This window comes from Chaetodon trifascialis, chromosome 10 (genome assembly GCF_039877785.1).
Source record: "Chaetodon trifascialis isolate fChaTrf1 chromosome 10, fChaTrf1.hap1, whole genome shotgun sequence".
NCBI lineage: Eukaryota > Metazoa > Chordata > Actinopteri > Chaetodontiformes > Chaetodontidae > Chaetodon > Chaetodon trifascialis.
The window spans coordinates 21,677,215-21,692,012 of record NC_092065.1 but is presented as its reverse complement, the minus strand read 5'-3'; the positions used below and the strand labels follow the sequence as shown (position 1 = coordinate 21,692,012).

General features: G+C 41.6%; 1 protein-coding gene across 1 annotated transcript; it reads right to left on the bottom strand.

The window, feature by feature from the left end:
• Positions 1 to 4,380: 4,380 nt before the first annotated feature.
• On the bottom strand, positions 4,381 to 13,911 carry LOC139337723 (diacylglycerol O-acyltransferase 1-like). The gene is made up of 18 exons (XM_070972451.1): positions 13,714 to 13,911; positions 12,570 to 12,765; positions 10,913 to 11,000; positions 10,715 to 10,755; positions 10,222 to 10,307; positions 10,015 to 10,067; positions 9,749 to 9,854; positions 9,286 to 9,390; positions 9,137 to 9,196; positions 8,935 to 9,038; positions 7,862 to 7,900; positions 7,382 to 7,423; positions 7,237 to 7,281; positions 6,829 to 6,938; positions 6,683 to 6,748; positions 6,464 to 6,551; positions 5,483 to 5,545; positions 4,381 to 4,864 (listed from the first exon to the last, which is right to left on the bottom strand). Exons 2-18 carry the CDS (start codon positions 12,701 to 12,703, stop codon positions 4,652 to 4,654), a joined length of 1,443 nt encoding a protein of 480 aa, XP_070828552.1. The 5' UTR covers positions 12,704 to 12,765; positions 13,714 to 13,911; the 3' UTR covers positions 4,381 to 4,651.
• Between the last annotated feature and the right edge of the window lie 887 nt (positions 13,912 to 14,798).

The window sequence follows — 14,798 nt, the reverse complement described above, 5'->3', positions numbered from 1 at the left end:
AAACTTGCCTTCACAAGGCATTCTTCATGTATTCTCTTGTTGATCAATCAGTCAAAAAGGAGGAAATTATGGGGTAAAATACATTTTTAAGGACTGCGTACATGCTGTACTATGTATGTAACTTCTTGGTGATTTTTGCTGTGACATCATGACCTTCTTTTCCACAGTTATCAGTCTGGTGTATGTGTATGTGAGCATCACCCCAAAGCTATAAAAACGGTTACTTCCTCCTTGGGGACTGTTGTTTATTTGCTTGCTGCATGATACTCAACCAAGCACTGCACAATAAAGCTTCAAGTGACAACTGAGGACAACTGAGTAGAGCTTTTATTTTATTCATCAAGGAAACAGGAGAGGAGAGAAAGGGGAGGACAGGAGTGAAGTAGGGGAGGGAAGTGGGAGAACTGTCCTCCAGGGGATTCTTTACTCCTTCTTGGACTGAGCCAGGAGCAAAGCAGTCTCCTCCGACACAACACCTGTGTCGTGTGGTGTCCTTCTATACCTTTCTTTCTTTTTACAGGCAAGTCCCTGAAAACTCACAAAAACATATTTAATTTTTCTTCTCAGGCTGATTTTGAATCTAAAACTAAGAATCCAACAAGCTGTTGAAAGAATAAGCCCAGCATTTTAGAGAAATATGCTTGTTTGTCATCAAACCCAGAGAGGTTACAAGATGACATGATGATTGTCCATTTGTTCGAATGCCAAAACAACCTGTTTGTTGTTTAGTTTGGAGAATTTGCTGGACAAGATCACTGTCGTGTTTTTGTGCATCCGGTGCAGTGGTAGTTCCAAAATGTGTTTAACCATAGCTTGACAGAAAAAGTGTCACTGGTCGTCTGTCTCCACTCGTCTTCTTTATGGAGTCACATCTTCCCCATCTCGTTCCCTCTCTCTCCATCTCTTGTACTCCACTCTGCCAGCTCTCCTCCTTTTCAGTCAGCTCCCTCCTGTCGCTCTCCTCCAGACTTTCCCATCTCTTCTAGCTCTGGCGGATCACTGACTGGCTCTTCATCAACAGAGTCATTGTGTTTCTGTAGTCACAGATGACAGCTACCATTTTGTCAATCAAGACCAAGCTTTTCTTTTCCCTCAGGTCCTCCTTCAGCTGGCTCACTCGCAGCTCCTCCAGAGCGTCGGGGGAGCATCAGCCTGGCATTCTCCTGCCTCGGGCTGATGTTCTTAAAAGTCAGCCTCTTGATTGCATCCTTAGCTGAGAGCAGAGCCTGATGAAGGGGGTTCATGAGTGATTTGTGGGACTTTGTGAGGTGTTCTGCCTCGTTGTGACTGTGCAACGCTTTTGCACCGTCCTTGCTGGCTGCAGGTGGAAATAGTGGTGCACGCCACAAGCCAAAAACAGGCTGAGAACACTGGCTCTGAAAAGTCTGCAGTTTGGGAAGCTAAAAAAAAATATAATTAGTAAGATTGTAATCTACAGTAGAAGAGAGTGTCCTCTCAGATGACACACCTAATTAATGATGAATAAATTATTATGTGTGCGGTGTTGAGCTAGAACACAGGTCCAATGTGAATCTAATACATGTGTGAAAGTGCAGTAGATGCAGGACAGCAGTACCTCTTCATGTGAAGGTACCCAAGTGGTTCCCAAAGTGAGTGCTGTGGCACCCAGAGGTGTCTTGAGGATGGACCAAGGGTAACATGAGATTTATTTGTTCACCGTATAAATTCACTTTCAAATGTGCAGCTATGTTTCAACCAGATTGGTAACTGCAGCTCAAGGCTGGCAGTTGACAATGCCTCTTCACACAAAAGTCACAAATAAACACCTGTCCAGAGGTTTGGTGCTGAATACAAAGCCTGAAACCAAATTTCTTACCCCTTGCATTCTTCTATTGCTTCTTTTCACGATACGTCGGATATGCTGATGTTTTCTTTTCTGTGCTGTGTACTTGTGCAGTACAGTCTGTCTCTTTGTCTCTCTTTGTTTGAGAGTGTGGTTGAATGGGTGAGACTCTGTTGTGTGATACAACCCCATTTCCAAAAAAAGTTAGGACACTGTGTGTAACACAAATAGAAACAGAATGTGAAAACATTGAAACTCCAGATTGAATTGAAAATAGCACAAAGAAATATTGTTGTGTTTGAAAATCATTTCCTCATTTTGCAGTTGATACCAGCGACACATTTCAAAGAAGTTGGGACGCCTTAGCAACACAATAGGTGTTTATTTTTGTTCCGTGGCCCACCATTGCATTTCAGTTTTGGCTCCTCAAGGGAAAAAATCCAGCACGCCCAGATTAGATCTTTAATGGCAACTTAAGAGCAGCAGAAAATCTTATTTTTTCTGATCTCCGCTGTTTTAACTTCTCCCCTTGCTGCAGTGATGGACAGGTATTGTCCTGGGTGTGTGGTCACTGTTGGGTGTGGTTACAGACAGACACTGCTGGGTGATTGGTGAAACTTTCAACCTGAGAGCGCAGTGAACACAGCCTTTCCATCCAGTGGTAAGTTATTCTTTGATGTCCGAGAGGCAGCATTTGGTTTACTCAGAAGTTAGGAACCTTAACCCTATACACAGCAAATTCTGGCCTTTGGAATAAACTCTCAGTGAGTTCAAATCAGCTCAATTTGAGTGAACATGTGAGACCATCAAATTCACTCTAGGACAGAGTTAACGTAACTCCTTCCTAGGAGTTGATCTTTTAACCCTTTTCAGGAGTTAAAACTGAACTCTTGTGGAGTTGAAACTATATCCCATATAGAATAAAATAGAACTCTCACCTTGAGTTAATTCTAATGCAAAGTCTGTTAAGTGTTAAGATTCAACACTTAAAAGTATGTTTTATTTACCACTTATGGAGTTAATATTATAAAACACTAAAAAGGTTTTAGGAGAAAATGGCTGCAAAAACACATCATAATGTTTAGTACAATTTTTTATTTCACAGATTTGCATACAGTGTGTTCAACAATCCATGCTGCGTACTTACTGGTGTAACAAGTCACATTTTCAAGTGCAAACAAGTGTAAACATACATTACAGCAGCGTTTCTCAATTCTGGTCCTCGGGCCCCCTGCCCAGCATGTTTTAGACCCCATTTACACTTAGACCCCGTTTACACAACGCATATATTTTCATGCAGTTTGGCCTCTCATTTACACGCAAACAGTTTTTTTCACAGAAAACGATCATTTTTAAAAACTCTTAGGTTCTGAAACGTCACAACATGCGACTAAAAATACTTAACGCCATGTGAGCGACCTGTGTTTACACTCGCGCCCACAGGTTTGGCATAGCTATGATGCGCTCGACTGCATATTTATCCTTGTTCATGTGAACGACAACATTTTTGAAAACGATGTTGTGTGCACGATGTTATTTTTGAAAACGGAGGGGCCAAAATATCCGTTTTCCAAAATACCCTGCTACGTGTAAACGTAGGATTAGGTGTTTCCTGCTCCAGCACACCTGATTCAAATGATCGGCTTGTCATCAAGCTCTGCAGTGGCTTGATAACGAGCCACTCACAAGTCCAAGACTAAACTGGTGGGTGTGGCAACAAAACTGTAGATCACTCAACAAAAATCCTACTCTTCACACTTTTTTGTCTAACTCCAGATTATTCCACTCCAGAAATTTGCTGTGTACCCCAGTGAATGTGCACATCAAACTAAGCTAGCTAAGTGGCCAAAGCTGACATCAAGGAGAAAAGTGACATCATTTACCGCATGGCAGTGGGTCTTCGGTGTTTTTCAGGCCAACTACCCCATATTGGAATCTACGATCTCTCTTCCAGTAAAGTTCTACTTCTATATAAATGATCATGCTTCTGTGTCAGCCCCATTAATGTGTCATGTAGCCTCTGTTCATATATGTGATCCCTCCCCAAAGGCCACATAAAGAACTGTTTTGACTATTATCTCTTACCACTGACATGCCAGCAATATGCAGTTATACCTCTCTTTTGGCGAGATAACAGAATGACTGTCTCAACATTAGCTTGTAGCTGTATGCTGTCATGTTCATACATAAGTGGAAGGCCTATATAATTTATTATATGCCATAAAATAAAAAGAATTACGAGAACAACCCGGATCATTTCTAACTGTCATCAAGACCTGTACAAACTTTACTTAAATCACTCCACACTTGGACCTCACTGAACCATGATGAGGTACAGTCATTCCCTGTACTTCCTGATTGGACCGTGTCCATGAAACTTACAGTAAGCTTGGATTAACCAGGGCCCCTTAACCACATGTTGACAGAGCAGTCTGTAAGCAGCAATCTTATCGTCTGTGCTGCTGACTCACATCACTATAACAGAAGTGATCAGTGGCTGAGATTGCTGCAGCCTCGCCATGTTGCAGTTCATTTAACGGTCATGAGCCTCACATGTGAAAATTCAGACTAAAAAAAAAAAACTACATTGGTTGTTTATTGCATGAACAGTCATCCAATGTGGAAGCACGGCAGTATAATTTGCAAGTCGGTGTAATAGGTCCATTAATGAGTCTACAGGATATACAGATACAGTTCACAGTATGTGCTGGAGTGGGCTGAGATCTTTGTAACTCCAAAACGTTTTTCAGACATCAGAATGGATCCTTGAACAGACACGAGCAGCCTTCACTGAGCTTTGGATCACAGCCCTATACAATACAACAGGATAGAATTTCTTCTCCTTGATCAGTGAGGCTGCAGGAAAACTGTGCTGGGAAGACGGTGGCCAGTTGTCAGCGGTGAGGATGATGACTGATGTTGATGATGAGGGAAGCTGATGTAGTGGTCGTGAAAGTAGGTGGTCACGGCCAGAGGAGGGCCCAGCAGCAGACACAGCCACACTAAACCGTTGCCATAGTTTCCCTGGAAATAGTCTCCAAGAAACACTGCAACCAGAAGCTAGAAGAAATACACCAGATTTAATAAAAACACAGGTCTCCTATCGGCCAACCCAGAGTGCCTATTAAGTGTGGAGGGCCAGAAAAGGTTAAGATAACTTTCCCTTCGTGTGACAAGGGTTGTTTGTCATGATCAATCTAAATGTAAAATGACACTGCAATCTTCTCCTACCATTTACCACTTATGGCCACATACTGTAAATCCTCCTGTCAGTCCAAGTGCATTAACTGCTTACTCCATGGCTGTTGCTGCTTAGCATTGCAAGCAATATAGGTCAGTGCAAACCTTGGGTCTGATGGAGTGTCTTTGCAAATGATTTACTACTTCTCATAAAATGGACTAGCATGTCATGTCTGGTGTGATCTTATCATAAAATAATAACACAGAAACAATCAGTTCACTGCTGAACCCTGCTCTCAATTCTTGATAAATCACCGAAAACGAGGATGCTTCTGATTCATGAGAAAAGAGACAGATTAAGGACAGTAACCCTAACCCTAACCCTAAGTTTAGTGCAGCAAGTGGGACAACATTGTTAGTACGTGAGCAGAAGCCCTCAGAGCTTGTAGGCCCATCCAGGTTAATGATTACCAGTCATCACTGGTGTGATATTCTCACCTCAAATATCATCATGAGGAAGATCCACAGACGACAGCTATGCAGGGGCAGAGCAATCATACACTGTGGAGAAGAGGGGACAAAATCATCACAGCAGCTTATTATTGCATTGCTTGTTCGGGCCCTCTAATCTCAATAATGTGAGATCCAAGATTACCATTGTCCTTTTGAAGATCTGCAAACCTACCTCATTATCGAATTAGTGTGGAGAATTAACAACTGCTTACTAGTTTGACATTGATTCCACAAAGCCCTTTTATTAGATCCTAAACTCTCCTTTGTAGAACATATCAACAATATTTCTGTGCATTTCCACTCAGGAAACACAGCTGGTTTGTTCCATTCTCTCCATGGATGATGCTGAAACACTTCATGCATTTGTCTCATCCAGGCTTGACTGCTGTCATCCACTTTTCTCTGGCTTACAAAACTAGAACATTTGATCATATTACCCCTGTTCTTATTCCATTACATTGGCTCTCTGTACATGCCTGAGCTGACCTCAAGGTTTGACTTTTTACAATACAGCAGCGACTGGCACCATCATTTATCACACCTAGTCACTCCTCATATACCTGTTAGGGCTCTATGAAGTGCAGTTCTCCTGACTATTCAGAAAATAAATAAAACATCAGGACCTTCTCATACCAAGGCCCATCTCCTTATCCATGCTCATGATCACTCAAAAGGCTATATGTGTTGTTATTTATGTGCAGAGTTTGCAAATGCTGCTCAATACTGTTTTATTGTATATATTATATTGCATGTGTCAAATATTCTGTTTGTAACAGTTTGTATGAATCTCACTTCTTTACTTCTTTGTGTGTTTTGTTAATGTTGCTCATTGCTGTTTTTATTATATGCACAGTCATGCTTTGCAGGCATGCTTTGTAAAATTGGGATATAATGAACTTTGACTTGACTCTGCTACCAAACAAATCACATTGAGTAAAATTTGCTTCATGTAATATCCGACTGTACCTCACAAAGAGCAGCGGACATGAGGAAGACCAGTAACTCAGCTCGTGATGGCGGCACATCCTTTCCCACCAGCCGCGTGTACACATGTCTTCATGCGAGAGTAGACGAGGAGCAAAGAAATATATAAGAGATGACAGCAAAATAAAAGGGAAATGATTTGATGCTCATGTCATCTGACTGAAAAATGAGGCCTGTTTTAGCTCTGCCAGACGAAAATACCTGTGGCACCACTTCTGACAAGGAATATTCCAGTTCTTCCAGAAAGTGATCAGCGTTGTAGCGTTCCTGTAAATCAAACGAACCACAATGAGCCAGTGCTGAATGCGCAACAGCCCAATGTGAGGAAACTGTTTTGTGCAACTGACCACCAGTCTCCATAAAAATGACGATCACCAAAGCACAGCAGCTCCGCGCAGAAATTCAGATAGGAGTGACTCAAGAAGAAGAAGAGGAGCCAGAGGAAATGGGTTGGTGCCTGACAAGAAAATATGCGATAGCAATACGAACATTTAACAGCAATCTCTGCTGCCTCTCTTATTCTGTCATGTATGCAAATGTTCAAACTTTTGTTTCTAATTATCATGCCCAAACAAACCCACACCCACCCTCACCATCACCACCATGTGGGACCACTTTCTTCACAGAAGTTACATCTGCTTACAAGATCCTACACTGACATCTTCTATCGGCCCAGCGCTTTATAATTCTGGGATATCCAAACTATCAAAAGTCAACAGAGTGTAATGCTACAATACCATTCAAAAATCACTCACCACCAGTCCCACCAGGTGCTCCACTCTCATGGTGATGTCCATATTCTATGGAAAAGAATGAAAATAATAAATCCACAGGTGTGGAAGCTGTGTTTGTTCTAATATTCACAATAAAAAGTGATTATTATTATTATCATTCACTCACAGAGAAGGAGTTTTCTGATCTCTGAAAGATGGGCTCGATCCACTGAGAGAGAGAAAAAAGAGACTCATAGTGCAGTAATAGCATTCAGTGTAAAATGACATTACATATTTAACACATTCAGAAACCAGACTAACAGTCTACCGTCATGCTAGAGGCTCTGTGAGACTGTACTTCTGCACAGCAGCATGTTAACATTAACATAATTAACAAATATAGCATACTAAACTATAACAAAAATACACTATAGCAGAGCTAAGTCTCCCTCCTCCTTCATGGTTCCTTCTCTTGCACTAGCTTCTGTAACCCAGTGTACCCAGTTTCTCTCATCATCCTATTTGAAAAGCCATACATGATTCTGGGTTTTTCTATTATATTGATACTAAAGTATGATAGAGTTAGTTAGAGATAGTAAGTTCCCAGATAAGCACACACACTAACATATTGTACCACACAGGTAATAACTTTAACCAGCTGCTGTACCTGCTGCACAATTCCAACCATGATCTGGATAACGACCACCTGACGGGAGAAAACGCCACAATTATCAAGCTGCAGAGTTTCCATCCATAAAACCGACAGAGTATCTGGACATCAGCTGTTTCTGGAATCTACTGCATCAGAGAAAGGCTATGCTGAAACTGCTTCTCCAAATAAACAGAACTTATTTAAACTTGTTAGATATTCATGGTTTACACAGAGACATCAATATAGAAATAATGAGTTTATCTTAGGTAGCAAAACAGCAACCATCCCTAAATTTTATACAATATGGTGAGGTATATTATTTCAGCAGCATAAACTATTTGTGAATTGTTATTTACAATGCCTGCATAAAAACAAGCCAGCGATCAGGATGTCTTTTTTATTTATGCATTTACTGTCATTACTGAATGTAAAACACATGTTAAAAAGACAATTATTTGGCTTTAATAACTAAGTCAATTGTCTCTCATTGTGACTTGAATTTCCCATGCTACATTAAAATCAAATAACAATGGAGAAAAGTCAGGGTGTGCGTTGCATTTCAGTGTTCAGTGTCCAGCAGAGAGCAGAGCTGGAGCAGATCTGACAACGCTGAAGAGAAAAAGCACCGTCGTTCATTTTTAATGCGTCGGGGCAGGAGAGCTTTTTCTTTTGTTAGGTGGGGATGCAGTCTTGATGCCAAAATGAAAAACAATCAACTGTCAATCACAGCTTAAGAGCTGTTTCCTTGCTTTTTATTTGATTATGACACAGCGAATGCATACACCGAATGGAAATACAGCAACAGCAGTGCATTGTGTTTCACTTCATGTGTTTCTTTGTCTGATTTGTTTCTATTTAAGCATCTTAAGTCTCACAGTCTTTGACAAAACTACAACTATCTGTGACTGCTCTAATTATGATCTTACTAGCCACATTGCTGTAATATGGGATTTTTTTTAAATTCTGGAAGGAGAAAAGGTCCAAAAAACGTCTGTGTGTGTCTTGCCTTGCTGAAGCTAAAATTGTGCTTTTCCACACCTAAAGGTGCATCAAACCCTCAGTGATAATGGTGCCACTGGCCAGCTCACCATTTCCAGCAGCCTGTGCAGTAGCTTATTGATGCGGACCTTAGGAGTACGTGGGAAGTCTCTCTGGTAGCACAGAGTGGGGGCAAGGAGGAAATAATACAGATCTGAGATACCAAAGACAGAGTCACAGAGGACAAAATGTGTCATCAGACGTTAATGTAAAGAAATCAAGCATCATCTTATGAATGACAAGCTGCTTTACCTCGGAAAGTAAGATGCTCACTGTGGACTTTTTGAGCATCAGAGACATTCCCGTCTGTCTCTGAAATCACACAGACATAAAAACTTGATGGATTAGTTTAAGTTTGCATTCTGGAACGAAATCAGCAACATCTGGTGTTGGAAAAATACCTGCATCAGTTAAATGAGCCTGTCGGTACCAGCGATTAGTTTCCTGGTATGAATAGAGCTTCATCCCCAGAGCGGTGTAGAACCAGAGAGAGAGGAATGCTCCACCTGGTGGACAAAAAAGCAGAAACATCCCAGCGATGATACAGCATCATTTAGAGTGCAATGATGTAAACATTCTGAAAAAATTTAGGGTTTCAAACTACACTTGATTTAGTGAACATAAGGGCTGTGAAACAGCCGTGCCTGTAGGCTGGAAAGGTCAGTGTCTTTCTAACTCCTCAGTCCATCATTACAAGCTCCTGCAAACATTGATCAAACACGCAGAACTTCACTCTGAAGAGTACCCATAATGTAACTACAATATTTCCATTTGACACTGTATTACATTTTCAGCCACTGCATCTTATATGTACAGTAAATATGATGTAATGATGATGCACATTCAAACAGTTACCCCTCTTACCTGTTGACATTGTTGGCTCGTGTACAATGACTGCAGCAGGAAACAACAGCAGCAGCCCCAGATTTGTGAGATGTAAACGGTGAGTGTTGGTGGGGGACAGCACACCCTGACAGAAAGAAAGTGTTTCACTGACAGTTACTTTCAGTTTATACAAGTATGAGTGATATGTCTTCAGATTTTCAAACTTGATTTGGTGTAGATTTAAATGGTGTTGATGCATTTTCTAAATCAGAATTACAGAGAAAATGAAAATGCACCAGTCTCACCTTTTCCTGAGACCTCTCGAGGAGCAAAGCTGCAATGGCAAACATGTTGGCAGCTGGAGGAAATAAAGACAAAGTAAGACAAGGTTGCAGGGAAGCAAAGCTAAAGCAGTGCAGGATGTTTAACTGAAGGTTGATCTAATCTAATTTTCTTGTGTTCCTATGGCTGGTGGTGTTTTTGCTGCAGTTCTATCTAAATGAGTTTCTCACCCAGTATGAGGTTGACAGATGGCCAGTTGCAGTTGTCCTCAATGAGATGCTCCAAGACCTTTTTGACATCTATCAAAAAGCCATGTCTGTTCAGAGGAGGAAAGCAAAGAACTTTCTGTGGAGATCTGCAGTCTCATTTTTCCCCTTTTGTGCTCCTGTGTTTTCCCCATCTTGTGTCTCCAGTCTCTCTCGCCTCTGTCTGTTGAGGCTACGTTTAAACTTAAGGAAAACACTTATGTTTTCATGTGGTTTGACCTCTCGTTTGGGTTGGGTCCAGCCTCCTCTCCTCCTGAGCACAGCTGCACTCAATCAACCAATCAAGACTCAGCTGCTGTCACAGTATATATATGCTAGACAGAGTTCACAGGTCAAAAGGATTCATCCTGTGGGGACCAGGCCTAGAGCCAGGCTGAAACTGAGGGCTGATAATATGTTGGGCAAACTTTTTAATTTTAGTTACAGTTATGATTTGATCTACAGTATTTATACTCACTGTATGAAATTCTCCAAGAACAAGTGAGCATGAGTCAGGACCTGAAAATCAGACACATACACACACCGACAGCAAAACATCAGTCAGTTAATGAGTCAGAAATCAAAGATAATCTGAAACTGAAAGCATATGTTTGGTAACTCAATAAAACGAATAAATGTGTCTAGAAAACTGAAGGGAAGAGATGAGGAAGCTGACCAGGAGAATGATGATCCAGTTGAGGATGCCTCTGTATCCTGTGAAGCTGCTGTTGGAGCTCAGCAACGAGTCTTGGACACGATGACAGCTGGACAAACAGACTGGTTTTAGTCATCATGGTGTATTTTTCACCTGTGCTAGAGTAACTGACATCCTACCAATTCTGGTGTGGCTTCACCTTTAATGTGATGTGATGTGTGGATGTCAGCCAATCACCTGCAGCGGATACTATTCTCTACTATTCTCTCAGTGTTAATATCTATACTGGTGTTACCAACATATTCTCACACTCCATCCGCCCTCCTCCTCCTCCTCCTGTTATCGCTGAAGTGTAGTGTTGTTCAACTCCCAATTTTATTTTTATTCTGTCCTTCAGCTTCAGTGAGTCTTGGTGTCTTATAGAGTTTTTATCATTAAAAGAAAAGCAAAACCAACAGAAAATTGCATCTAGAGCAGAATACACACCAGTTAGCATGCAGCACAAACATTTCCTGTAAGCTGATAGCGTGGTGATTTACAGCATGTCCAATGATTTGTCAAAGTAGTGCCTACTTGACCTCACGAATGCATACAGCTTAACATCCCACTAGCTACCAACACCATGCACAACCCCAGTAGCAGCTGAAAATGAGCGCAGAGGTCCTCTGTCCAAGTCTGCCAGTCAGCCACCACCCATCAGAGCCTTTATGAACAACCTCATTGAGGAGGTCAACACTGAAATCAGCCATGATGCTGAAGAGGGGAAAAGAGATGGACAATGTTCACTTCTTCACTTCGGATGGGATTTCAATCGATACCACGTAGCCTCGGGGATGTAGCGGCAATCCAAGCAACCATCAAGGAGCTTGACGCTGGCCTACCTGGAAGGTTCAATGCTGGATTTACAAACATAGCATCTCACCTAGTCAAGGTGGACAAGGTGCAAGGCTGTGTTGGGGAGTAAGATATCATGGGCTGATATCTGGCAGTTCATGGTCCAAGTCATGTATGATGTCTTAGGTAGCCCTGCAAATCTCTATGTCTGGGGCTCGAGCCAGCATGTCCTCTGTGCCCTGCAGAAGCTTCACTCACACCCATCCTTAGCATTTAGGCAACCTGAGGAACATCACCTTTGCCAGGGCAGGTGAGCCCACAACCCAGATCAGCAGCAGGTCTGCACAACTCTGTGTGTGGGGGGTCGAGACTTTGCCTACCGCTGGGGATCACTGGGGCTACGAAAAGGAAAGTCCATCAAGTCTACCTTGGAGGTTACAGACAGGGCCGCCAGATGGCTTTGAATTAGGAGGAGCGATCCACAGCCAGTGCTGCTGGGACACAAGCCAGGGTCTGATCAACTCAGGCTGGGTCGCCTGAGCAAGAATGGATGGATTCATTAAATTTTGCGAAAAGGAAATTCCGATGTAGAGCATGGACCAGAAATCCTTCGGTGCAGTGGAATAAATGAAACTAAACTTAGAATAACACAAACCTTCCACCTCTGAGGATTCAGACACAAAGAATGAATTTAAGTGTGAGCGGTGTCCACTGAACCCACCATCATGTCAGATGAAGTTGACAGTGCCGTATTGCTATTTTTACTCGAGTAAAGGATCGGAACACTTCCTCCACTACTCAAATCTCATCCTGTCAAGTGATGGAGGCAGCAGAGAAAGCTTACCAGAGCAGAGATGCACAGGGATGTTCTTCTTCACTGGAGGGATCAGTGGCAGAAATGGGAAGGCTGTCATAGAGGCTTGCACTGCCTTCCTCAGCCGAAGAAGAGGAGCAGATGGAGAAGAACCTCTTTCTCATCACAGCCACGTCTGAGGGTGAGGGCTCGTCCTCAGGAGTCAGTTCAGAGATGGTTCAGTTCGCTTTAGGAGAGACAGAAATGGGATTATTGCGTACGTTAACCTGAAAGATCCCAGAATATGCAAAATGGTCAGATTTTTTTTTTTTTTTTCAGTTAATACAGCTGATTCCAAACAGTAGAAATTTCCATTATGATGCTTTTTGGGCAAAGAGCAAAAGTTTCATTGTATAATCATGTAAGCCAGAAATACATTATGAGATTGTGAAAAACAAGATGTTGTCTCATCTAAACATTTCATTATCTAGCAGCTGATTAACCCCAGTACCCTGGATATGTCCCTGTGGAGAGCTGGGGGTTATATTTGATCACATTTCCTGTAACTGTTCATTTCGTATGTGATGTGTAAACCGTATCTTTCTTGAACACTGACTATGGTGTCAAGGACAGAAAGCAGAGCAGCACATCATTTGCATGCAAGCTGTATCTCCATAAGCCCAGATATCGTAAACCTCCTGTCCTCTCACATGGAAAGACACTGTGACCAAAATATTTCGGTAAATTGTCAGTTTAATGTTGACTGGCTCATCTGCAGAGGTACACGTCTCATAAGACATGATTTCCTCCGACTTGACCTGAGCGTCACGTCCTATTGGATAAATTCTACACGCTATCAAATAATATGTCATTGATTAAAAAATAAATAAAAAAATCACCCTTTCGTTTTGGTCTAACAGCTTATCCCACCGACCTTCTTCCCACAGACACACCAGGCTGGGTGGTGCAACAATAATAAAAGTTGGGTTATTTATTGATTTTCATAATGATTTTTATTGCTGCATGGTAGAAAACGTGTGTGCCGATTTCAATAATGGCTCTAACTAATTCAGGATATATAATGCGTGGTTTTGATATTTGATGTCACGTTCGCTGCTCATAAATTCACGTTTAAATTGCCGGAAATCTGAACGCAGCTCGGCGTGACCTTCTGGAACACTTGAAAACGGCGTACCTTGTCATCCCCCGCAGACACACAGCATCCTCTGAGGGTCGGCCCACATGAAATCTACAGCCCACAGCTGACCAGCCAGCTGTCCGGACACATCCGAACACTCAGAGATGATCTGACGTCTGATTCCAGCTGGGGATGCGATGTGGTCATTGTAGCGCTTGAAGCCCACTGGAATACAAATTTCACAAAATAAAAGCCTCCTCGAAGGACATTCATCTTGTTCCTTTTGTCCAAAACCAAAATAGATACTATATTATTTTTGTTGTATTTATATTTTCAACCATTTGTGTAAATGCACGTTTAATTTAATCCTGTTTTGGCGTTTAATGATGTAGTACATGTATGTACTCTTTACATTTATTTAATCTTAATGTGATGTGAGTGACACAATGTTAAAACAGTAGATTACTTGACAAAATCATTACTGCAGAAGAATACCAGATAACCTATAAAAGGTTCATGTTGGCTCTATACTCAGTTAATTGGGATCTTGTATGGTTTTCTTGATAAGAGAGTGTGAAGATAAAGTAAAAACTCCCTGTTCGTTATCTAATAATTTATCATAAGGACAAAACGGCAAGATCTTAAAAGTAATTCATTGTTCCATGGCTTTAAAGGTTAAGGACATCTCAGCAGACAGTTTCAGCTACAGACTCTGCTGAACCCACAGCTGTATGTTGCTGTTAGCACATATGCTTTTACTTTGAAGTCACATTACCTTGCTTCTGCTCTGCTCTGTCTGTCTCTGCCTGGCTTGACAAAACCCACAGAGGGTGTAAAGATGCAAATATCTTGGATGTACCTTGCATCAAACCAGAAGCCTGGCACTGTGCTGTTTTAACAGATCTATGGTAATAAGCATAAAGAAACAGTTAATAGTGATGGATCATTTCCTGTTGTTGAAATCCACAGGCCTAATTCTACACCTTATACTTAATGGTTTGTCCTGCCTGCATTTTTTTTGTTATTGCAAGGGAGTTTTTATGATTCTCTGAGTTTGTTTTGTAGAACTAGCCAGTATTTTTTTTTTTTCATTTTCCATGTATTTAAGCTTTTGTAAATACTTGAAATACTAGAACACCAAG

Excerpts from the sequence above, each read along its gene's own strand:
- LOC139337723 (XM_070972451.1), bottom strand. The coding sequence starts at position 12,703 with ATGAGAAAGAGGTTCTTCTCCATCTGCTCCTCTTCTTCGGCTGAGGAA. Across the intron at positions 9,855-10,014 it reads TCGAGAGGTCTCAGGAAAAG|GGTGTGCTGTCCCCCACCAA; the intron begins GTGAGACTGGTG and ends TCTTTCTGTCAG. Across the intron at positions 7,282-7,381 it reads GATCAGAAAACTCCTTCTCT|AATATGGACATCACCATGAG; the intron begins GTGAGTGAATGA and ends TCTTTTCCATAG.